Source organism: Streptopelia decaocto (genome assembly GCF_964273445.1).
Source record: "Streptopelia decaocto genome assembly, chromosome: 16".
Taxonomy (NCBI): Eukaryota; Metazoa; Chordata; class Aves; order Columbiformes; family Columbidae; genus Streptopelia; species Streptopelia decaocto.
In genome coordinates, this window is record NC_138671.1 from 4799814 (window position 1) to 4825204 (window position 25391).

Consider the following 25391-nt stretch of genomic DNA (forward strand, 5'->3'; position numbering starts at 1 on the left):
GACTTACAGCTATGGGGAACCTTGAAAAGCTGCCTGTTCTAGGAAATTGGCCTCCTGTTATCTCTGATTTCATGCTTTTTCCATCTGTCTCAAAATGAAGAGATTAGGGCTGATCCTAACTACGTGTGTGAGACAGATTATGGTAATCTTATTATTCTGATCTCATTACACTGAGTCTCCAGATTTGAGAATGTCCTGGTCTTAACCCTTTCTTCAACAGTTACAAAAAAATTAGTGAAAAGGTAGTTGAAGCATGTTCTGCAAACTTCGAATTAAATGTTTCTGTCATTCTCTCTTGAAGACTTTCCTAGTCAGAGTAATACACTTAGTTGTTCTTGTTTTTTTTTTTTGTCTAAAGAGACTATCTAAAATGACGAGTAAATCAACTCACTTGCATTACAAAGGATGAAATCCACCCTATGTATGACAACAGTAACAGTTATTCAGAAATCCATTTTCAGTTTAATACTTTGGGGAATCTAAGAGCTCATTCTGGAGATCCTTAGTTCATGATAGGTCAGTTTTTGGTTTTTTTTCTAGCTTTTCTGTAAAGAAAAGAGATTTTCCAGACTTTTGTACCAATGTTTGACAGACAAAAATATAAAGCTTAATGGATTGTCTCCCCATCTCATTACGAGTACGCAGAAGTTAATGCAAGATGCTGGGGAATACATAGCTGTGTGTTTTAAATGAAGAAGGGATGACCAACCTGGAGCACCAAATTCCCTGCCTTTCCAGTTTCTATAGCACAACGTGGCTATTCTTACTGGGAGGTCAATTTTCTGATTGCCAAGGGTTTAATTTGCTAGTTCGTGGTGAAGGGACTTTCTTCCGCGCTGGGCTGATATGTTCTGCTGAGAACACTAAAGCAAACACCAGGTGGACTTTGAGGATTCCAGAAGGTCTTTGTCTTCCACTTGTGGAAGCAGCTCTGTCCCTTCTGCACAGTTTCAGGCACCAGTTGTGAAATCAGTGTTAGTCCTTCTTCAGGTCTGTAAATTTCGTTAAGTGATCTGTATTTTATTGTAACTCCTGTTCTAATTAATTCAAAGGATATTTTGAGATTTGTACTACACTGATGGGCTTCCAGATTTGATACTGCAGGGTACTCTTTTTTTAAAGCATTTGAATATTGTTCTGACTGTTCTACTGGGCATCTTTGAGTATCAGGTCATGCTTGCCAGTTCCCATCCTGAAGTTGCATTTGGAGGGCAGGGAAGAAGATTGGAAAGGAAGGGGAAAAGATGTGTTAGTACATCAAACGAAGCTGGGATAGAAGGAAGCAAGTGTCTTTTCCTTCTGTCTTTTTTGTGGGTCATCTAAATTGGACCTTTTTGTGGAATGATACATATTGTTTTACCTGGTTTTGCCTATAGAGGAGCACGCAATGCAGGGACATGGCTTAAGTTGCTGCCCTAGCTGCCTGGAGTACATTGAGTGTATAACTCTTAAATAAGCTTCATTGTTTTGTAGTACAGGGATCAGTGGAGCTTTTTTTCCTCTAGTTGCTAATTCCTGTGCCCTGGCTATCTAAAATTCACATAAGTGAGCGAGCTCCACTGGGACTGAGCAAACTGGGGAAAATGGAACCTTTGCAAATGAGGTGGTTTTTTTCTTTGCCCTGTTTGGTCTTGACTGACTTCCGAAACACTTGGGCCAGCGTAGGGTGGGGATGGCAAGTGCAGAGGTGAGAATGAATGGCTGGAGGGAAGAAAGTACTGGGAGAAGCTTAACTTTGCCCTGTCACTTGTGGAATCCCTGCCTTGGGGATGTGCCTTGGCTTTACAAGCAGGATATTCTGTTTTGCTTGTCGCTCTCATGGTAACGCAAATGTTTGTAGTGTTGCACTATGAGCTGACCAGGGAAGAGAACCGGCAGTGGAGAGGGTTGCTGGTGGTTTTAGCGGAGGTTGTCTTTGATTTGGTTTTCAAGTGCTTGTGCTGGCTGCACTGGGGGAGACCAGCTTTGGTGTGGGAGTTGGATCTGTGTACCCCAGGCTGCTGTTGCTGCCCGACGCTCTTGCTGCTTCATTCCAGCCCTCGGGCCATACATTTGGCTGAATCTCATGATGGCAGAGCAGTGAGCGCTCTCTCAGCGATTATAGAGCAGCCCTTTCTTTTTGTAACTTCAATTATTTTTCTTGCTGTTCTCAAAAATTTGCCTTACCAAAAAATGCTGCTTCTATTGTGCGTTCGCACTGGGTGGTGATGGTTGTTTTGCTTTGAGTGCTGAGTTGCTGGCAGTGTTTTAATATATTTTTAGATAACAGTGAAGTATTTGTTTTTTCAAATGAGAGGTAGGAAATTACAAAGAATGAAGAATTGCATGAGCTGGCTTAGTGATAGCATGCCTGTTCCATTTGGGGTAGTGGAGGAGGAAGGGGGAATAGCTGGTGATGTAAGGGCTTTGCAGGGACACTCCCCCAGTAAGAACTTCGGTGAGGAGCTATAAAGGGTGGAAGGAAAAATAAAGATGTTGAGGATTTGGTGACTTGGACACTTGACATGAGTCACATCTTTTCTGTTTTAACAGGACGGTAATTCAAATGAACACAGTGAACCCTTATTGTATCACATGCGAAACTTTTCTTTCTCTTCCCCTGAACCTCATTCCTGACAAAGCAGTGGATAGATTGCAGTTGGTCTGAGTAAAGGGTTGTCTCTATAAACCAGAACCATAAGACTCCATGTAAAAATCATAGTAAACATGGTTGTAGAAGCCCTGCATTGATGAGGCAAGTCTTTAATTGATAATACCTGTTGATTTAAAGCAACCTTACTACTCAGCATTGAGATTGGAGGCTGAATTTTCATAACATAGTAGAAAAGTAGAGGGACTTTCTGCAGAATTTCAGTTCTATTTTCAGGTCAAATTATCATTACTTAGTCTTTCCATTTTGCCCGTGTGTGAAGTCTGCGTAATAAAGATCTGTCGTCTGTCCCACAAGCATTCTTATCATTTTGTTCTCCATCAGTATGCTTGGTAAATTTTATGGCCAAAGCTAAATTATGCTTTCCCAAAGGTGCAGAGATAACTGCTATTGCCCATCCTGACGAGAGCAGGAAATACAGCTTCTTTGCATGGACTGACAGTTGTTTGTGGAGGGATTCTCAGATCCTGTCCAGAGCACTGATGGTGCTTTGCAGCGATTGTTCACAAAATCCCATGCAGACTTCTAAAAAGCAGTTTTCATTTTTCATCCTCAAATGAGATTTCAACACCATTAACTTCACTTTCAGTAGGATGGCGATTGAAATGCCTGGGTGAGGAGTTACAGATGCATTTTAAAGTTGGGGAAAATACAGCTCAAATAGATGGTGCTGTAGTATTGTTAGATCACCAAGGCTGCAAACCCTTTTTGGTGCTAACAGGAGACATCAGAGTTCAGCTTCACTGGCCAAAGTCATCAGCCTTTGCGCCCGGCTCTGAAGTGAACAGGGATGACATTTGGGCAGCTGTCTCAAGGTGGTAGAACGTGGTTGGGCTTTTCCTTCTGTACTTTCAAATGCAAATTTGAATGCTCTGTGGGACTGCTAGAAAAGTACATGTGTGTCTTAGAAGTGTAAGAAATTAGTAAATATTGATTGTTTAATTGCTACAGAAGGGATATTGCAGTTAACACCTGCTTGACATCCTGTGTCTAGTAGGTTTGAGTTTTGTGCACTTGGTATTAATATGTAATTTTTAGACATCTGGTCATAGAGTCCTGCTCTTGTGGGTGGTTTCGCAATGTGCAGTTGGATGTAAGGGATGGCTTTTGCTATGCAGATCAGTGATGTAACCCATAAAGAATTAAACTTGTTGGAAGGACCAACAGCTGTCACTGTTGAAAGTATGGAGCAGAAAGAAAAACTTGATCGCCCCACCAGTATTTCTTGTGAGTGTTCTTGAACTTAAAAGCTGTCTCATGCATGAAGTCTGTGTTTTCTCTGTCTATGCTGCAAAAATCTTCAGTTGCCTCTTGCCAGGATAAGTATGAGGCATAGCTCAACCTGGCTGGCTAATCTGGAGGTATCTTTTCTTTCCTTCTTATCCATTGAAGGTCCTGCCTTCCATTTCTGTACAGCTTGGAATAAAGCTGTCTTAATGCCCAAATTAAAATACAAATATCTCAGCTGAGTCCCTCCCTCCTGCTTCCCCATTTCCCTTCCCAGTAGGATCTGGATTTCTGCTGCCCCTTTGCAGGACCATCTGTGGGCTCCTTGAACTCTTGTCCGCCTCGTGCTCAGTTTAACTCTGCCTAGATAAAACTTAAAGCACATGGAACTAGTAACTCTTACATATCTAAGTTCTGGTGTTGCAATTGTGGAGCAGGCCTTTGGAAATGGGAACGAAGGGTGTTTCCTTCACAGCAGCGCCTGCCCACGCAGTCCTGCCCTGGTCCTTTCCTTCCCGTCTCCTCAGCCGCTCGCTCCAGTTCCAGAGCTGAACGCTGCACTTGCTATAAGTATCTGTGTAGCCAACCAGTGAACTGAGACAGGTGAAAAATACACCACGTCCCTGCACTGTTCTGCAGTCAGATCAGTTCCCACTGCACGGAGCACGGGGGAGGCTGCAGCCACACAAACCAGCTCAGACAGCGCTGCTGCCAAACACCCGGCCCCTGCAAACCCGTAGTGCAACCTCTGGGTCTGTAGCTGGGTAGGAATTCATGCTCAGAAGAATGAATTAACTAGTAAGATTGTTAATTCTGAGGTCAAGATGTATTAACAATTTCGTTGCTGACTTTTGAGATGCCTGCAAACATCCTCATTGCTGGATGGAGGCTGAAGTCATCTGGATTTTAGCCCATAGTTCTGTGTTCAGTTGAATAGTGTTCCACCTTACAAGGTGTGACTTGACAACTGTGGTTTTTGAGGACCATCAATAAGAGACTTGAAGCGCACAAAAGTTCAGTAATATCAGAATAACTAAAGTGCTACATAGGTTTTCAAATTTTTTTTAACGTGTCATATCAGGTGTAGTTGACCTTGGGAACTTAGGTCATAGATAATTAGTTGTCAGATACTATTCCTGATATCTTAAAGAGCTGAGTATGACTGTTTCACATTCTGTAAAATTTACAATGCTATAATATATTAAGCAATCGATATTAAGTGCAAGAATCTACGCTGGTAGAATCCTAAAACCTTTAAAGTTCAAAACCAAATGAAGCAAATCTAAGGTTTTTATTGCTCTGTTACTTTGTCTGCACTGTAAAATGAATGCATAATAAATACTGTAATAAAAAAGTTTAAACAAAACCATGCATTTAAAGAAAAAAATATTGTAAATATATGCTAATTACACTGAAAGCCTCCCCCCCCCGCCCCGTAATGTTGCTAATAGTCTTGCCTTGATCTTTGGAAGCATGTTGAGTCTTCTGCTCATGTGGTTCCAATAGCTTTTTCACTGAAAAAGAACAGAGCAGCTGCACATCAAGTTAATTTGCTTCCTTTAAAATATAAAAAAAAGAAAGTCTATGTTTTGAACACTTTAGAAATTTCTCTTTAAGGAATTTATGGGCTGTATATTTTCTTAGTGTGCTTTAAATTGTAGCAGACAATGTTTCTAAGTGTATTTCCCACTGAAAGGTAGTTGGGTTTTGGTAGTGGTTTCAGTCAACCTGTAAATTTTTTTCCTTCTGACTTGTTTTGTTACTGACAGTTAATGTTGGTATCTGTCTTACTTATCACCAAATAGTCAGGTTGTCAGTACAAGGCGTGTGCATTTTTTCTTCTACCTTTTCTGGGTTTTTGAAGTACCTCAAGACTGCAGTTTTCGTAATGGCTTTAGACATGCCATTAGTGACTTAAACTTACCCGTGCGTCCTGGGGTATCAGGCGTAGTCCTGCACTGACATCGCCAACCTGTTCACAAGCAACCAGGGACACCTCGTTTAGGTGAAACCTACTGTAAAAAGGATCACAAAGATATTTAGAAAACCACAATCAAGCTCATGTAGCAGTGGTTCATGGTTGCACTTGAAGGCTCTGGATGTCTTTCCACAATATTATCTTTGGCATGGTAATATTGTGTTAATGAACCGGGTGATTAAATGCAACATGCCTGTAATATTTGTGGTGATGATTAGTTGAGTTGGGCTTCTGCATGCTGAAGATACAATTTAAAACTATTTTGATGGTTTGAGGAAATATATTATGAAAACAGGAAGGTGTTCAAGGATTGCTGGGCTGTTGTACACGTAGACAGTAATAATCAGCTGCACCAGTACGGGAGGGGGAATAACTAGCGAGGTATCAGTTCCTCTGAAAATACCCCAAATGTTACAGTGGAAAACCAGTTGAAATCAAAGTGGTGTCAAGCAAAACTCATAATGAGATGTACAGACAGGGCTGTAACACCTTACAGGACGGAAAGAAATTCTTCCATTTGGTGCATATGAGGCCTCGGCTGGGGAGCGCTGTACCTTGGAGTCCACAAGACTACTGTAAACTACTCTCTGGTCACATACCCTACATGTCTGATCAAACGCTGAGTAAGTCCAGGTTGTTCCAGTAGTAATTGTTTTCCCTCCTGCCCAGCTTTTCCAGCCCCAGGGTGGAGCTGCCTTACCCGGTGTGGTATTTCAGCAGGATGCCAAGTGTACCCAGCAATATTCAGCTTTGGTGGCTGCAGTCACCTTCTTTGAAGGTTTGTATGTGCAGCTGTTCATAAGCAGTTTGTTTTCCTTAACACATCCTTTTAGACTTTAACCTGCTATTACTTATGTACATCATAGCAGCTCTGTTGTGTACAAGCATTAGAATGGTTGTAATGGAGAACCTCTTAAATGGAGCAGTTGCTCAATGTCACTCCACAAACAACTGTTCCTCTCTGGTTAAAAGCGATAGGTAAATTGCTTGAGTTTGTGTGCCGGGAAAAGCGGTAATTAACACATGTACAGGAGTGGAGTGTTGGACTTTGTCATTTCTTGGGCAATGAGATGCAGCAGAGGGACTGGTGTGCGTTCTCCGTTTGGAATAGAAAGCATAACTGTCTTAATTTTGGCATTTCTTTATTTCTTGGTAAAGGAGTCTTGAGGATTTTATTTTTGTAGAAGTTTGGGGTATCAAGCATGAGGTGATTCAAGGCTTGTGGTTCCCGTTGCAATGTCGTGTTCTTCAATGAAAGGCAAACACTTCCTTGTCCTCTACTGAGTGTGTGACTGCTACAGGGTGTTCAAAGGCAACATGTGGGATACTAACAAGGTATTCTGCCTTCTGGTCCTAGAGGAATTGTCCCAGTCTCTGAGAATCGGGTGTATCTCCTTCCTTGGAGATGGTGAGAAGCACATTCTCTGTCAGTGCATTTTAGTGAGAGAGGCACATGCCAATAGACATAGGAACTGTATGATATTCAGGTAAAATTGTTATGCAAAGCAGGTTAAGAATGGATTTCATGAGCTATGAATCTAGTCTGATTAATGGACTGTCATGCAGGTGTATTTCCCCAGGGTACTTTCACTTTTACTGTATGTGACCAGCTTCATTTGTATTGTAAAACTAAAGGGCAACCACAGCTGGAATGACAAGCACAGGCTATGGTTGCTTGTTCTTCATTACCTGTTTCAGTTTTTCTGTTTGATACACAGCATCAAGTAATTGTTTTACAACAGAGCCGTCATGATGAGAGAAGTTGTGTGAGAAATACATGTTTTTTTTATATGCTTGCAAACTGCCACAAGAACACTGCTGATAATTCTGCAGTGTTCCTCTATTAAGCTTGAAAGCAACTCTGAAACACTCTCATCAGAATGCTTGATAGCTTTTTATTATTATTATTTTCTGGTAGTGTGACTTTCGACCTTCATCCCTCCGAGCGTGTGCCAAGAGCTCTTACAAAAGCTTTATGATTCATTAAAGACCTGAAAAGTTGTAGCTGGTTGTGCTTGGATAAGTAGTCCAGAGTATATAACAGATGTGCTTTATGCTTGGTACCCATGTTACTAAACTTGAAGGGATAGCTGGAAACAACCCCTCTTTTCAGATGGCCTGGAATTTGTAGGTTTGCATTAGCAGCAAATACAGGAATAGAAACAGGACACCTTACTCTGACCACTAGGGAAAAGTAGTTCTTTTATTTTTTTTTTTTCTCAAAATTGAGGGTTTATTTGGATGCTTATGTCAATGTATACTCTGTTCTTTAGGTACAGATGTGTATATAAGCATTTTGGTTATTTTGGGGTGTGGTTTTGGATTTTGAACCTTTCCCAAACAGAGCAGGTTTTTACTCAGTATTCAAGGCTGTTTGGTTTCCTCAGTAAACCAGAGGGAGGGTGGCAGAGAGCTCCCCAGGATTCAGAGCTCGACCTGTTGTTCAGTTTGTGCTTCACTGATGGTTCTTCTTTTGGGACCCTGCTTAAACCTAAATTAAACAGTGCTAATCTGCTTACTTTTTAAATAAATACTCAATGGGGACAGACACTAGCAAGCAAATTACCGTCCCCTCTGGTACCTGAGTAAACTAATCCGCAGTGCACAACAGCAAACTCACAAAATGCTTTGCTCTTCAGTGCTTCCCAGTTCCATGTGGAGCGGGTTGGAGGTTAAGGAAGGATGTTTTGTCTTCTGTTTCCGTGATAACATCCTGAGCGCTGCAGCCAGTTATAAAAGGTGGCTGGTCCTGGTCTTTAGTCACTGTAAACTAACCCTTGGACCGCGAGGGAAAAACAACACTCCCCTTCCTCTTTTTAAGAAACCGCTCTTGTGAATCCCACAGCATTCTGTTCTCCGTGTGCGAGGCAAGCTTAGCCTGTGATAACAATCTGTTTCTTTTTTTGATCGAGCACTGAAAGGAGACAGCGCATTCATCTTTACCTGTTCACATGAGCACCATAAAAGTTGCTGAATGTAAAATGAATCTCACCTCTGTTGCCGAAACACTTGTGAGTCTTTTAGGTGAGGGAAGCCCAATTGGAACACTGGCTGTAGCTACTGCCAGCTCTGAAAAGCTATTTTTGTTTGGGTTGTAAAATCACCAGTACTGATTTTTACTGCAGGCCGTCATTCTGTAATGGAGATTATTACATCAACCACCTTCTTGAAAATATGTGATTTGTGGTAGCTGTAAGTTTACCTTTATATGAGTGGTAATAGTGGGAGGACTCATTTGTAGACAACTCTAATGGCTGAGGTTGACGTCTCGCCATCCTTCACACTCAGTGTGGGCAGAACTGCTCAGGTTGTTCTCATTTTACCCCTGTGCGCTTGTGCTACTGGAAACGTCCTGCACAGAAGGAAACTTCATTGAAGAGAAGACCTGCGGCAAAGTTCCTTGAGCTTGATTGACTCCTTCCAGGATCTACATTAGACATTTCGGAGACCGCTACAATACACATTAAAATACTGTATGGGATTTGGTTTTGGTGATGTTCAATTTGGGGGTTTTTGTTATGTTCGGGGAGGTGGTGGTGGTGTTTGGTTTGGTTTTGGGTTTTATTGTTGTTTATTTTCTCCTTCCCAAACCAAAATAGGAGAGCCATAGGAAAAGAGAATTGTTGTCTGGATTTTTTTAACTTGTCTCTCTCTTTCCCCTATTATCTTAAATAAATAAATAATCCTTCACCGTGAAGGCTTTTGCCAGAGGGGAAATAGTAGTCCCAGACTTGCAAGGCCTGAGCGGCAGGGTGGGTTAGTCTGTGCTGAGTTCTGTCCTTGTGGCCAGACTTGGTTGTACCTCAGCTGGCTTTGAGTTGCCTCAAGTATTCTTGTGTTATATACCAAAAAAGTTTTTGAAAAGCAGTTTTGAAGAGAAAGCTTGAATGCTAATTCCTGGGTACATTCCTGTCTTTGGACTTTGCTTTGTTACAACATACTTTACTGTACTTGCCAGCTGGTGCTACTGTGGATTTTTTGAGCACTGTAGCTCTATCTGGAGTTCTGCGTGGTGAAATATTGCATGGAATTGGAATTGCGACTTGACTTTATCTGATGTAGTTAAAAGTAACATCCTTTCCTGTAATCTTACCCAGCTCCTTTTCTCCATCAACCCTTTCTGAAGTTTAGGGGAATACTGGATTTACCTATATATGGTTATATGGAACAGAACTCCAGTGACAAGTAGATTTGTGCCATAGACTTGGAGGGCAATGTTAGTTACAGTTTGGAAAGAGAAGCTTAGATCCTAGAGTGGCTGTCTCCTGCAACTTTCATTGTCATTTTTCCTTTGTTGTCTCTCAACTTTGTCTTGTATTTTAGTTTGGACTAGTTTTCAGGCTCCTTCAAGGTACTTTGTGTGGTGGGAAGACTTTCTGAATATCTTTTTTTTTTTAGTTTTGTGCTCTTTTTTTTGCCTTTAAAAATATAAGGGTGGAGGAAATGTTTCTGTAGTGATAAGGAGAATTGAAGTGAGGGTGAGAGTGAAAACCTATATCCATAACACACTGCATTATATTACAATCTACATGCATTATTTAGCTAGTGAATTATAACACTTGGTAGTTGAGTGCAGTTATAAAACAAGCTTTCTCTGGCTGTTTTCAGTAACACTTGCTTAGTGGTTGTTAAGTGTTTTCACAGCTTTTTGTATCCGCCTAGAGAGCGGGTATTTACAATCTTAAAGTGTGTCCAAACATGGTACTTTAGATTTTGATCTGAAAACTGTGGGTATTTTGCATTTCCTATGTGCGATTCTGATAAATTGAATATAAGGAAAAGCCTAAAATATTTTAGCAGTTATGTGTTCTCAAGCTAGTCACCTTAATTGTCTAATGTATCTTTTTGCATTGAATGTTTGAAGTTAAAATTACCTGTGCCGTGTGTCACGGTGAATAAACCAAGAAAATAAACATTCCAATTTGGCTTGACCTGAATTATGATGCCATTTTGAGGTGCAGATTACCCTGGGTTTCCTTAAGATGCCCTTTCCTCTGTACAACCACCTTGTTGGTGGCATTTTGCAGGCAGAGTGAGGAGGATCCTTTTGTTGAGGGGATTTAGGAGCCACAGGTTACCAGAGAAGTTTGTGAGGAAGGAAGACGCTGCGTGCTGGGCTGTGTCAAATCCAGGTGTAGCTTCCATTGAAGCAGTGGGCGCTCGCTTGGAACGTAGCTGGTTTGTACCTCTCTTCTTGGAGCAGAAAAGGAGCCTTTTTTCTCTGAAATGAAAAGCCGTGTTAAAGCACCTCTGTGGAGAGTGAGAGCCGTCTTCCCAACCACTGTTCCACCCTGGGACGTGTCATTTCCAGGTCTCAGTATTCAGTTGCAGCATTGCTGCCCCTTGAATCATTTGTTCACTTTTAAAATGTTAATTCCCGCCCTAGTTCGAGTGTAAGCGCTTTCCTTGGATTCCTGAGACTTTGGGAGTGTTTTTAATATACTGCATTGTTTTCTTTGTGGTAGGGTCAGTACAGATTTGTCACCCCATTGGCGGCTGATGGGTTGTAGTCGAGCAGTTGTGTTACCTTCTGTTTCAGCACTGCAAGAGTCCGAAAACCTCACAGAGCCAAAACTCAGAGCCCTCGTGAGCAAGCTTGTTGGGTTTTGTCTCTCCAGATCCCAAACGTCGATGTTTTTGGCTAAATTCTCACGCACATTTGAGGCCTTAAGTTTAGTTCAGCTACAACTTGGTGACTGCCTTGTTGTACCTCTTCTCCATTTCCATGGGAACAGATGGGCTTTTGTTGATAAGAGATCTGTTATCAACCTAGGAAACACAGCACTGGAGGCAGTGGCTGTAGGACAGGGCTGCAGGCTGGGGACATCACATGGCAGAGTGTGTTCAAATGGAGCGGCTAAAAATATCCTTCCTTCTTTCTCCTCCCGCACAGATGCCCCAGTGTGAAAGGAAAAGTCGCTCTGACACAGACTTGGTGAGATCTATAGCAGACATGGGGACTGGCTGCAAAGGAACGCTTTCTGTTTGGACCTATACAAAGAGCAGCAGGTTTTAACAGCTATTGGGATAATTTGTGCCTTTTAGGTTTTTCATGGGCTCTCAAGGCGCTCTCAATTTGGAGCAGTTTCTTTTTGTTGCTTAATTTATCTGTATTTATTAGTCCTTGGGGAAATTCTCAAAGCAAAATCCAGTGATATATGCAGTGCTTAGACTAAATTTTATACCTTTGGGAAAATCTTACCATAGTTCAGTTAAGAATCTCTATTTTTCTTAGAGGCATGGCGCTGTTTTTTTCAAGTATCCAGATGATAAATTTTAATCTTAATTATTATCTGGAAGCTGTCTTGGGGACCAGTTGGAGGTATGGGACAGATGGATTTACTGAATGCTTTTCTTAAAATGTTTTGCAGCAAAAAGGTTTGATGATATCAAGTCAGTTCTTTCCTTTCAGTGGGTTTATGATCTGAAATAAAAGAGAGCAATGTCAGGTGTAAACATCTAAACCAGTTACCCTGGTGCAGAGGTTTTTTTATGTGGGTTCCCAATTTACTTTTTAATTGTACGTCAATAATGAATGTCAGTGGCATATGGGTTTTTTTTGAAAGCTAAAATTTTACATAACTATTCTGCAGTTGCCATAATAATAGCTACATAACTTCATAGCAGCCACCAGAATTCCAGCCTCGTGTGTGTGACCGCAAAGCTGTCCTGAATTTAAGGTACTTCAATACATTTTTGCTGGACTAAGCATGAGAGCAGCTCCAGCGGTGTCTGTTTGAGACACCGTCAGAAAAAACGGGTTTGGAGGTAATATGTTGTGGAGGTGACTCCTCCGAAAAGATCTGTGAACATGGAGCGTTGTAAAGAAAACAGCGTGTTCCGTTGCCTCTGGAAGACGTGGAAAGGGGCACACGGGTGCTCACAGGGTGTCTGTGTGTGTATAAGCTCCTCTGGTATATAATGTAGGGCATGGACGGTTTGGCTGTCGGCCAGTGTGTGAATGGAGCTGTGACAGCTTGTTAAAATGATCCTAGAAAGGACAAGCGGCTCTGAAGATACGTCAGGCTGGGTGTGAAGCAGGAAAAAGTCCTTGGAGCAAACAAAGGCGATGAAGGGAGGAGCTGTGGAGGGTTCGTTATTGCAGCAGAGGTCCCTTGGACAGGTTGTACATGCGGATGTGGAAGCAGTTCACCTTACTATGCCTTTTATTCAGCTTTTCTTTTTTTGGGTCACACAGCTTAATGCATATTTCGGCAATGCTCCCTCACTGGCATTTGGCTTCAGGCCAAGCATTAATGAGTTCCCCAAGTGCTGTGTGATTTGGCTCCTCCAAATCTCTTGTTGTATCTTCAGAGCAAGATAAAACTCAATAAAACGCTTAACATTTGGGCATTAGAATTTCTGATAATTTTGAATGCCAACTGCCAAAAACACAAATATGTGGTAATGGCCTTCATATGAAGCTACAATTTACTGATTTTTTTATTATTGGGGAAAGAACAGACTACAATATCCCTTAACTGCTCTCTGGTGGTAATGAAGTGGGTTTGTAGTACACAATCATAACAAAGGTTTGATCTGTGCTACCTTTGCTAAAGGAATGCATACTATTGCGTAAGATGTGGTATATTAGAAATCACATAGAAGTGTGTCGTATTTGTGTTCTATTGTATAATGACTAGCGATGGCAGCTGGGGTATAAAACAAACAGACTTCCTGGTCATTCAAGGTATGTGCCAAAATCCTTGCATGACTGAGTTGTAATCTGGGCTTCAACCTGTGCCCTCTGTCCCACTAGTCTCTCTGCAGTTCACTTTTTTACAGATGTTTTAAATCTCCATCTGCCCTGCTCAGCATCCCGGAGCTGCCTGCTGGTGTCATCTGCCGGTATTTCATATTCTGGAGTGCAACCGGTTTCTGCACCGGACGCTGCCTCTCAGTCAGCACAGGGGTTCTGAGATGTGCATCGTTTTTGTGCTAAAGGCAATTCAGCAGACACCAGCTGATGTGCATTTGCTCTCTGTGTGTGAGCTTTTACCTCCCAGCTGTACGATAGGCACACTTGAACTGCTCCTGACCTGCGGGCAGATTGTCCTCGCTAAAGGCTGGGCTGTAACACGTGCTAAAACAGTGCTTGGAAATAAAGAAATGGAAGCTCAAAGTAGCAGCTGCACAAAAGATAGCTTGAATATTTTTACCTATATAAAGGTGCTTAGCATCTTTTAAGCATTGAAGTTTCTTCAGCTGAAAACATCCCGGACTGGGCGGTAAAGGTGCGTTATCTTTGCTCACCTGAAGCGTGTGGATGTGGCTCCGTTCCCGTGCTGGTTCCTCGATGGAAGCGCTGGCACCTGGGGGTGTCCGTCCTGCACCAGGCTCGGCGCTCAGGCGTTCAGGAACAGCCACCCTGGTTCACTGCGGAGGTTCAGATTCTGTTCTCTTTTTGCTTTACCAGATTTCATTTCAGTAAGCCTTGAGGTTTTTCTCTTTTACATGTAGAATTCCTCAATGGGGCAGATTAGGGCATTGATGTGTCACGTATCCTTGAAAGACAGCAAAAATTGATCTTTAGAGTTTAATTTTCTGAGGGACTCCCATCAGCTGTAAGAATTTTAAGGACTGTACTTGCAAATTCTTTCCTTTTTTTATTTCCTGTCATCACCCTTCCAAAAAAGAAACATAGTGAGATAGCAAAAGTTGGATATGGCAACAATTGCTTATGAAGAATTTTCTTTTTATGGTGGATATCTTCATCGTGACCACATGTGTATGTGCTGCGTGATCTCTGCATCTGCCTTCATGTTGTCTTTCTCTTTGCGTTTCCTCATTTTTCTGCATTCAGGCCATGCTTAATCATGTGATACTTTTGTGACTTGAGGCTTTAAGTGTATCTTCCTTTTTTGTTTTTGTTTTAAAACTCAGGTCCAGCTTTTTGTTGGCCATTGTCACAAAATTAAACAAGAGCCTCAGAAAGCTGAGGAGAAAGAAAGTGCTGGGGAAAAAGTGTTGTAGTGCTTAATTTTAAAGGGGGGGCAGGTTCTATGTGAGGTTTACTTCCAAAACCAAATAAAATCTCTTTGAGGAGGGGTAGTTTCAAACTAGATCATGGCTTTATTTACAAAACGTAATACTTTACTCACTAGATGACTTGCAGTCAAAGTACCAGGGTTGCCTGTTGCGCTGTACCAGTTGACAGAAATTCAATGAAAAATAAAACACCCGAGTTGTTAGAGCAAGTGTGCTTTGAAGTAGCAATTTGTGCTTCTTTAAGCTACCTCTTCATGTGGCTCCTCTCTTGTGACTCTGATCTTTCATTTCATCCTAAAGTTATAGAAAGAAAAGTATTTCTTTAGAAAAAAAAAAAAAAGATACTTTGTTCATCTACATTTGCTGCTTGTGTGTGTTTAACTTTATTAACATGCTCAACAGGCAAGTTGCTCTTCCTGCAGTCTAATTTAATCTGGTTTTAACTTGTATTGGCAAAACTAGCTGAAGATGCCGGTTGTATCTGGGCCTGTGCTAATGTTGTCATGAGGGAGGTTTTTTGTAAAATTCTCTATAATATAGATGTTGCCTAGAATCTTTACCATACCCAGTGTGCAACCAGTGCAAATGCGGAAGAGCTGGATGAAATCATGTTTGTGCTGAAAGCATCAGGTTTGTCAGCTGAATTCAGGAAAAAGTGATCATTAGAAGTGATAAAGAATCAGAGTTTCTTGGCTTGTAGATTTTTGACAGAGTATTTTGGTCGTGACAGATGACTAGACTGAGATCTGTGCCAAACATTTTCGTGTTAAAAGTACCTGTGGACTTATGATGACTTTCTTGCTAAAGCATGGGGTTCTGGCACTAAAATCCTTTGGCTATTTTGAATTACTCATTCAGCTTTTTGTTCACCACAGTTCCGAACGTTCATGAGACGCAGTGGAGCCGGATGCCTAGTACCCTTTTTGTAGGTTCATCCTACAAAAGCAGTCTTTGAAACACCAATAGACAGAATAAGCTCGTACCTTCCTCAGTTTTGCTATGTCTTGAAATGTGATAAACTTCTTTTTTGTTTGCTTCCTTCAGGTTTTGAATGAAGAATGCGATCAGAATTGGTACAAGGCAGAACTCAATGGAAAAGACGGCTTCATTCCCAAGAACTACATAGAAATGAAACCACATCCGTAAGTAGAGCTCTGGCAACGGGCTCGCTTGATCTTACTTTTGTGCATCCTCTCCAACAGAAGGAAGGTTTTCTGTGGAATACTTTGCAAAGTGTACCTTAGCAGACCTACCAACGTGTCTGGGTGGAGAAAGGATGGTTACTGAGCAGCGTTCTGGCTGCTGTGTTCACTGTAACTCATTTCACAGCTCGCCATACAGCAGGGTGGTTTTGGAAGCTTTTCTTCTGGTTGCTCTGGTATCTTGCCGTGGGTCAGACAGACTGATCTGGGGGTAGCAGGCATAAACCAGCACAAAACTCTCTACTAAAGAGTTGTCACCACCACTGCCCCAAGAAAAAGAATGACTGTGGTCTTGTGATGATTCTCTATTGTACTTAGCGCCACGGGTAAGAGTAAAAGAATTGTATCATTCACAACTCACCAGGAAGATGTTTAAGGATATTTGGAGCTGAACTCCTAGTATGTCTGTCACATCACAGGATTGTTTAGGTCAGACAGGACCTCGAACAGTCATCTGGTCCAACACCTTCCTCTCAAAACAGGCCGACAGCTGGTTGTTGTTCCCACAGCAAGTGGGAAGTAAAGCAAGGACGCACAAGAAAATTCTGAGATTGTTTAAACCCTTGTCTACCTTGTAAGGTGTCTAGTTTACCCTGATCATGCCAGTCCACTGGGGATCATAAACATTGCAGTTTCTCTCTCTCATCGATTTGAATCATTATACTTCTTCTCACAAGTTTTGGAGGCATTTAAATTATACTGTGGTGATGCCTCCTGTAGTGATGATGATCAATTTATTCTGTAACCATCTATGGCATTTTGTTTTAGAGGGATGGAGCTGTCAGTTTTTGACATCTAAAGGGATGAACAATACGTGAGCCTGCAAGTGGGTGAATTTGGTAGCAATTTTTAAGCATAGTTTATTTGACCTTTTCTGAAGACGTTTGAACTGCTGATGGCAGCTGGATGGAGTTAGCTCCATGTGTCAGCAATGCCGAGAGTCTTAACTAGTGCATTAACAACCCTGGGAAATTATGCAAAAGTTTTTATAGCATAGTGTTTGCTTAGCTGTAATGCAGAGCTCTCTAAGTAGTCATACAGGTCGCACAAAAAGCAAATTGCAGGCAGCTGGCCACGTATGAGAGAGAATGTTCCCTTTCTCAGACTAGTAACAAATCTTGTTGTGGGAAAGTGGCACTGGAGCTTTTCAAGAGGATTTTGAAAGAAAGCAACTGAAGATATCTTTAAATCCTGTCCTAGGATCTGAGACTTAAATGTTCCAGCCCCAGAACTAGTCTTAAATGCAGTGTTTCTTCTTTCTTGTATTTTGCAAATGTTACAGTTTGCTTTGTACCTGCTAGTAATTGAAGCTGAAGGAGTCAACTGAGTTCTGAAGGGTTAATCCACATTGCCACATGAGTTAAGAAAGCGAAGATGTGAGCAGACACAGGCACCATACCGGTCGAAGAGCTGCAGGAAGCTCTGGGCAGGGAGGCTTCCTGTGCAGGCACCGCAGCGCGGGCGGCAGGACCGGCCTTCTCTCTGTAAGGGGCAGGGCAAGAATTTGCTCTTTGTGAAACAGCCTGGATCCAACTTACGGTGCGCGATCTCAAGCATTTGTGTTGGTAATCAGCTTTCCTAGAAGATACTGCAGAAGTCTCACTTCACAATATCATGACTTATGCGGAGGAAATGGGCCAAGCTAATGGGTTGTGCGAAGTAAAGCCAAAACTGGCGACTGAAATGAGCCCGAACGTGATGTGAACTTTTTGTTGCGCCGTCGGCGCGTCTCCCTCTGGCTGTGCAGCATCAGCAGCAGCGCCTGGGTTTGCTTTTGCAGTGCTGACTGGGTGGGTTTCACCTACATTGCAAAGCTGGTTGTAGACAAGGGTTGTCAAGCCTGGTGCTTCAGCAGGGATGCTGTGGGAGTGTTGTGGTCTGTTTCTTTGGCCTCATTTGTCTTGGACACGCTGTGATTTTTGTTAATTTTTTCAGTCACTCAGAAGAGATTCATATCTGCGCAACACTTCTGATGCTTTACAAATGTGTTCTTAGGTAGACAGTAGTCTTTCAAAATACCTTTCCTTGTTTCTTTCATCTGTGGACTTTTTTATATGTAGAATTCAAGGTCCTTTGGCTAAAGTGGTAGTGAAGCCATAAAACTGCAAGGGAGTTCAAGAACTGTAGAAGGTTTTTAGTCTTTCTATTGAAGGTAAAGTGCCTTAGATACAGCTGGCAGAAAACTTTTAAGAACTTGATATTGTTACTTTGGAAGTGTTACTTCCTTTAATCGAATTGTACACTTCTACTTTGTAGTGATGCAGTAAAATTTAGGGGGAAAGTAAAGTAGAGTATACTTGTGAGGCTTCAGGAAGGATTATAGATGTTCTGTTGAGCTCTTTCAGATACGGAAGACAGACAGCGAGAGGAATGAGGGCTTCCAGTAACTGGAGAGTGTGGTAATCAAGTAATCAGTCCTCCTTGACCTCTAGAGATAGCTGCTTCGTAGTGAGGAAGATCTGGGTTACTTCATGAAAGCTTCGACTTCTCTTAAGAACAGCTCTGTTTCAGGGGAGGGCTCTGCAGCTTCTGCCTTTTTGCTGCACCAAAACCTTCACTTAGAAAGTGAACTCGGTGACTGGAGCTCTTGTTGTTAAACACTCTGTGCTAAGGTCAGTCATCTGCGTGGTTGTAGGCTGTGCTTCGTGCTCCTGTCCTCTGTGATCTGTTCCTCGGAACTGAAAGCTCTACTTTTTTGGTTGTGAAGATGGTTCTGCTTTTCCCACGCCATGTGACCTGCCACTCGGCCCATGTTTGCCTTTAATCTTGGAGCAGTCTGGAAACACAGATGTAAATGTGGGTGAGAATCCCATGACCGGGGTCTGTCCATCAGTGCTGATGATCCGTTGCCTGAGGTGGGTTCACCCATGGTGTTCTGGAGCTCGTCAGCCTGTGGCTTTCACTTCTGTGCATTTGTCAAGAATTTCAGATGTGGCTTGATGGTGCAGCTATTTCATGTGACTGCTCCTGTGAAAGCTGCTGGATTGTCCTGGCTGGAGGAGAAAGTGAGAAAACAGAGCACTGAAACAAGTTTTATCAGCATCTTTGCTAGAACCGGATCGCATGCCCAGCTCAGCACTGCTCTGCAATGAAGCAGAGAGACCTTGAGGGAACTTTTCTTGCTTGGTCTGCATGTAACTCGGCTCCTGGCACCCGCATTACCTGACACGTGATACCTGCCCTTGACCACAGCGCTCTGGTAGGGTTGGGAAGATCAGGCTCTGGGCTGCGGGAACAACCAGCTGAGGGAAGCTCCTCGTTCTCTCTGCTGAAAGAGTCGTGTCTTACCACCTCATCTAAAAGAGACTAGAAATCAGATTTGATACAAAACGCACTTTCCATTTGCTCAGGATGGGTCAATCTGTAGACAGGATCTTGTTTCTACAGCTGTAATGTTTCTGAAGAGAAACCTGTGAATGAACTCCTAGTGTTTCCCTTGTATTTTGCAAATACTTTTCCGATTTTTAAGATTCCTACCCACTAAAATAGTGATGTTTCTGTGCTTAATCTGTAATAACTGAAGTTTTTTATATTGTTTGCTCTGCAAATCATGACTAAGGCATGGGTGGCTTCTCCTTAGGAGGCCTAAGTAATAAAGGAGGCTGATCATAAGTAATAAAGGAAACTGATTATCCCCCCACTGATTATCTTTGGGTAATATTGAAATAAAAGCTGCTGTATCATAGGGCAGTTCACGAGTGACCAGCCACTAGTGCAGGACTTTGTCTCAGAGTTGATGGCATCCTACAGTTTGGACAATTAAACCTTTGCATGTAGCAACGTGAGATTTTATTCCTTAGTGACAAAGGAACGGACTTGAGTTTCTTGCCCAAGCTAGGCATTTAATCCATTTGATTTTAGGTTATGAGGCCTGATTACTAAGATATCAGTGCAGACCATAGTTGACATGTTAACTTTGACCAAGGTTGTAGCCAGTTCCTGGCGTAGCTGTCTTAGTCTCACAAAGCAGGACTTTGCTGTGAAGCAGTTTTGTACAGTAGGTTCTCGTTGTGATGTTTTATGTGCTAAACTGCAGATACAATAGAGTGCAAAACAATGTGAATAATGCATTAAATTTTGAGCAGGTTTTTTTCCACCTCTGAAAACAAGTCCTGTAACTTGAGGATTTCATCTCTGCTTTGCTAAATTGGGTGAAATGGGGCAACTGCAAGTATCTGCATATCAAGTTAAGGTTGTGTTATATCCAGGATGAAACCTTGTGAAAAAACACATAGTTCAGAGCCTGTACTTGAGTGGCAGTGAGATGCAGTGGCGTTCTTTCTGTTAGGAATCATTTAATCTCTATGTGAGTATCTACATCTGGCTCTTCCATGAAAGGAATACAGTTCTGAACTTTCCATATTGTTTTCCTCCCTCGCTCCACAGGTGGTTTTTTGGAAAGATTCCCCGAGCGAAGGCTGAAGAGATGTTGGGCAAACAGAGACACGACGGTGCCTTCCTCATCAGGGAGAGCGAGAGCGCTCCGGGGGACTTCTCCCTCTCCGTCAAGTGAGTAGTGCCCAGTGATCCCGGGTGGAGATCAGGCCATCTGCTGCTCCTTTGAGTAAAGGATGTGTAATTGTCAATGCTGAGGAGCAGGAATAGTCCCCCAAATGCCCTATAGCATTCCTGTCCTTCCAGCGATACTCATTCTCTTTCTAATAGAACAGATAGATATGCTCTGGTTTATAACGAGCCTCCAGGGCTGACCTGCTGGCATGTTGCTCTCTGGCTCATGTAGTCCCAGGCACTGTTGGTTTGTCTTTGGATCTTGTTACTCCTCCTTGCAGCCCCAAAGTGCCCAGTGTGTACGTGTTTCAGTCCATTCTCCTTCATTCCTCCTTGCCAGTGATCTGTCTCAGCATGGGTTTTTTTTTTTTCTTGGTCATCTTTGGTCTATAACCAAATTTTTGTCCTCCTGTACAGCAGCACCGAGTCATGCCAACAAATCAGATTAAAGCCACTGATTTTGAGATGTTTATATTTCTGTCTTGGATACAATTGTCCAAGCTGCAATACTAGATATGAATGGAAGAAATTCCAGACAGTGCATTCCTTTAAGAAACAAAGTTAGAATAGCGTGGCTCTGCCTGTTAGCTTAGTGGTGCCATCTGCTGGTAATGTCTCAGCTGATTTTTTTTTCCCTGTTTGTTTAATTTAAGAAAGTATTTTCTAAACAGTGATGTGCAGGATTTGGAATGGTGAGAAGCTCTCAGGCTGGGGAGGGGAGAGCAGAGGCTCACAAGTGGTTTCACGTTGTTTTTTTTAGCCAAGGTATTGTCTACGTTTTCAGCCAAAATATAGAAGCTGTGTATGCCAAGCATGGGGCAGTTGTCTCCTGTTTTCAGTCTTTTAGACTGAAGCAAGAATATTGATGTGCCATGCATCTGGAAAATCCTGTTGGACTCTTTGTAGTTCCTCTTTATTCAGAGTAAAATACTATTTTTCAAAATAAATTTCAGTATTTGAATTCTATCTTTCTGATTGCTGATTTCTCTAAAATACAATTGACGAGTGGTTTTCAGACATCTTCTTACTATCTGTATTACCAGTGTTGTTGACAGTTTTCACTGTGCCCTAAAGGACTTTTTTGTTCCAAACTCCGTGCTGATGATCCCAAAGGAAGAATACTCAGCGAAGAATAATGTGCTTTTTTCGTGTTCTTCACTCCTTCCTCCCAGGTTTGGAAATGATGTGCAGCACTTCAAGGTGCTTAGAGATGGGGCTGGCAAGTATTTCCTCTGGGTGGTGAAGTTCAATTCTTTGAACGAGCTGGTAGATTATCACAGATCCACATCTGTCTCCAGGAACCAGCAAATATTTCTCCGGGACATTGAACAGGTGCCACAGGTAAGAGGAGTGTCCTCGTAAACTGTTTAGACTATTGCAACCACAGCCTGAAGTGGGATTGCATCTTAGATTAAATGAATAGGGATGGAGAGAAGCTGACTGACATTTTTCTTGCCTGTAGAAGTGCATCGTTAGAACCCACAGCCAGAATTATACAGGGAAATAAGCTGGATGTCTGTGCAAAGCCTACCTGCTAACTCCCTCGTTCCCCTTCAGTTCTGACAAAGTGTTATTGTTGCTCCTTGAACATTTGTCTTGTGTTAATGTTTCCAAATACTGTTGCAGGAAGATCAGCTGATTCCTGTGATTTAAAAATTATTTTACTCCTGGTTTAGGACACGATGAGAAAGGACAGTTGTACTGGTTTATAGCCAGAGCTGCACTCCTCTGTAGCCAATGAAGTTTGGTGCTGCTCTTTCCTGCAGAGGTAGTTACAGGCAGTAGCACATGGAACATCTCTGGCCGGCTGCTTTGGATCTAGCCAGTGTTCAGAGAACCCAAAAACTACCGCTGAGTGCCAGCAGAGCAGCTTGTGTATATCTAGCTCTTTGTTTTGTTCCATTTCCCAGGGCAATCAGAACGTTATGTTGCATGTAACTGGACCTTTTGTCGATTTTGGATAAACCCTTTTGCCTCTATGTGCAGCTTTCTGGTTCTAGCTTGAGGCCAAGGGGTGTGGAACTCGCACGGTTCTCCGGGTGCCACAGGAACCCTCTGCCACAGTTTGTCTGAATTAACGTCTGGCTGCGCTCTCGGGTCAGTGATAAACAGAGGATGAGAAAACAGCTGGCTGAAAATAATGAGCATGAAGAGACCTTCCTAAGCTCAGATTTTAAGAGTGCAGATGCATTTTAAATGAACCATTAGCTTTTCCATAAGAATGGAAGTTTTTACTGACCAGGCAAAATCCTCTGTGGCAGAATTTCTTGGTACTGGTGAGTTTTAAGGAAAAAGAGTAAAATGCCAACATCCAGTTGTTATGAGCAACTTTGTGTATCACAGTGTTAGGTGGGTTAGGGTAATATTCATATTGTCAGCTGGTGAAAACAGGATGAATAAGCAAAAAGACCATTGTATTGCAGTAGAGCACAGATTTACAGTAGGTCATGAAGACTGGAAAATACTAGGAAAACATCTGAGTCATCTCCTATCTTTGTTTCAGCTCTTTCACAGAAACTTGACTTTCTTTAAGGTCCTCTATAGATGATGCTTTCCTTTTCAAACATCTTGTTACAGATGTTGGAAGCTGGCTTGCAGGGAAATGAAACAGCCTGCGTGTTTATTGTTAAAAACTGGTGTAAGTTAAGCTCCTGCCTGAGGGAGCAGGTGTCTCAAGTGCTGCGGATGATTCTCACTTTGTGTATCCTTTTCTTTCCCGTCCCAGCAACCAACGTACGTTCAGGCCCTGTTTGATTTCGATCCCCAGGAGGAAGGAGAGCTCGGTTTCCGCCGCGGAGACTTTATCCAAGTCCTTGACAATTCTGACCCCAACTGGTGGAAGGGAGCCTGCCACGGACAGACGGGCATGTTTCCACGCAACTATGTGACCCCAGTGAACCGGAACATCTAGAGATAAATATTAGAGATTATTTAAAGAAACCAGAGAAACAGTAAATACACATACAGAGCCTAACTGCAGCCAGTGACCTAAAATCACACGGCGATAAAACCTGAGTCACCTTTCACCGTGAGGTGATCCTCCTTCACTCAGTATGGAACTTCAGGGCTGGGGGGGGGGAAGAGTTCAACTTACACACCAAAACTTATCTTAAAAACAAAAAAGAGAGAGAAAAAAAGAAAATAACAGTTTTCCTCAGCTGCTCCTGGGTTACCCCCTTTCATTCGCTCTTCTTGTTTCCCCCTCCTCCTCTGTCCATCAGTGCATGAAGTTTTAATGCCATATAAAGTCCTAGCCATGCAGTTAAAGGAAAAGGGAGAAACTCTGCTGGTATTTTCTCTCTCTGCAAACGGTCTTCATTTGACATGAAGGGACATGAGAGAAGAACCAAATCCACAGTCCTGCCTTTAAAAAAAAGCAAAAATCATCAGTCTCTGCTTTTGCCTTCACCATTCAGCTCTTCTTGCCTGGGAAAGATGAGGTGTTAATCTGATTTTTATTGTCTCTTCTCCTTTGGCACTTTGTTCTGAAGCTCAGCAGCTTCCAAGCAGGGGAAGGGAGAAGAGTTGTGTGGCTTTTTGTTTCTTTTTCTTTTGTTTCTTGTTTCTTTTGAGTCACAGAGCTGCTTTTGAGAAACACCAACGTGCAACTGAAGTCTGGTAATGCTGTGCTGACAGCTCTGTTGTTGTTTCTTAAAGGTGTACGGTTGAGCACATTCTGCATTTTTTTTCCATAGTGCCTTTCCCTTATTTTCTTTTTTATTATTTTTTAAGTTAAAAGGACAGTCCAGAGCTTTTCAGAGGTTTTTTTTTTTTTCCTGCCTATGTGTAAATAAATACTTTTAGGGGAAGGGTGTAAAGGAGGGTGGTTTTATCAATGGACATTTGAGAAAAAACTACAAACACAGATGGAGCTTTAATCTTCAGATTTGTCTTACAGTTCAACTTTCCTTATTCCAAGGAAAATAAAATCAAGGCATGCAAGTGGCAGCTTAGGCTGCTCACAGGTGGGGAGCTGCAACCTCGAAGTAAGAGAAAGGGGACGTTATAACCAGGGAAAACGAGGACAAATATTTTGGGGGAGGGGAGGGCTAAGGGTGGAATTTGAGAAATAATAGCCCTGAGATGTCCTGTAAAATGTACATTCCTTTGATGGAAAACTTTATAATGCAGAGAAACCTCAAGAAATAGTGCTTGAAAAAAAAAACCAAACTACAACTTTATGCTATTAGTGAATGTTTCTACATGATGCATGTAATCAGCCTGGCTCTTTGGCCTGGATAGGGAATATTTGCAGTCGTGTTGCTCTTGGAACGTGGGATTGGCATCACTGTTCTCCAGTTTCTCTTCCCTCCTCAGGTCAGTGTTCCTGTTGCCGTAGATCCCCGCCCCGCTCCCCGTTCACAGCAGGCTGTGTGATGACTGTAACCCCCACCCCGCACCATAACGCCATTTTTTGTGGCTGTTTGCTCCTCCACCAGAGCAGTGTGACATTAAATTGGACGGGAAGGAAAGCAATCCAGCCGCACCGCTCTCTGTGCCAATCTTCAGTTGCGTTCTTTTTCCTTTGAATGGCCGTTTGGCTGGATCCCTTCACCCCACCAACGAATCCAAAAACTGCAGCGGAGATCTCCTCCCGCCCTGCCTGAGCTCGGGCAATCTTCTGTTGGAGGGTGCCTTTTTTTGTACTAAGTGTTACAAATGTTTTATTCCTGAGATGGACTCTGCCTTACACTTTAATTTTCCAGCAGATGAAAGAGAGAGCTATCCCGTAGAGTATTACTTTCTCCCCCTCTCCTTGCTAGCTGTCACTCACTTTCTTTCTTCTTTGTAAAGTGATTGGAAAAGGAATCTATGGCATTCTACACCTGGACCATTT

The 25391-nt window shown here is 42.4% G+C and overlaps 1 protein-coding gene across 2 annotated transcripts in view; it reads left to right on the top strand.

Moving 5' to 3' along the window:
- GRB2 (growth factor receptor bound protein 2) overlaps positions 1–24724 on the top strand; it is a 54635-nt gene extending 29911 nt beyond the window's left edge. For both annotated transcript variants that reach the window (XM_082066849.1, XM_082066850.1), the window contains exons 3-6: positions 15888–15985; positions 20432–20554; positions 21727–21895; positions 23280–24724. In XM_082066849.1, coding sequence (XP_081922975.1) covers positions 15888–15985; positions 20432–20554; positions 21727–21895; positions 23280–23465 — 576 coding nt within the window. In that variant the 3' untranslated portion in view covers positions 23466–24724. The remainder of the gene's footprint in view (positions 1–15887; positions 15986–20431; positions 20555–21726; positions 21896–23279) is intronic.
- Positions 24725–25391: the final 667 nt, after the last annotated feature.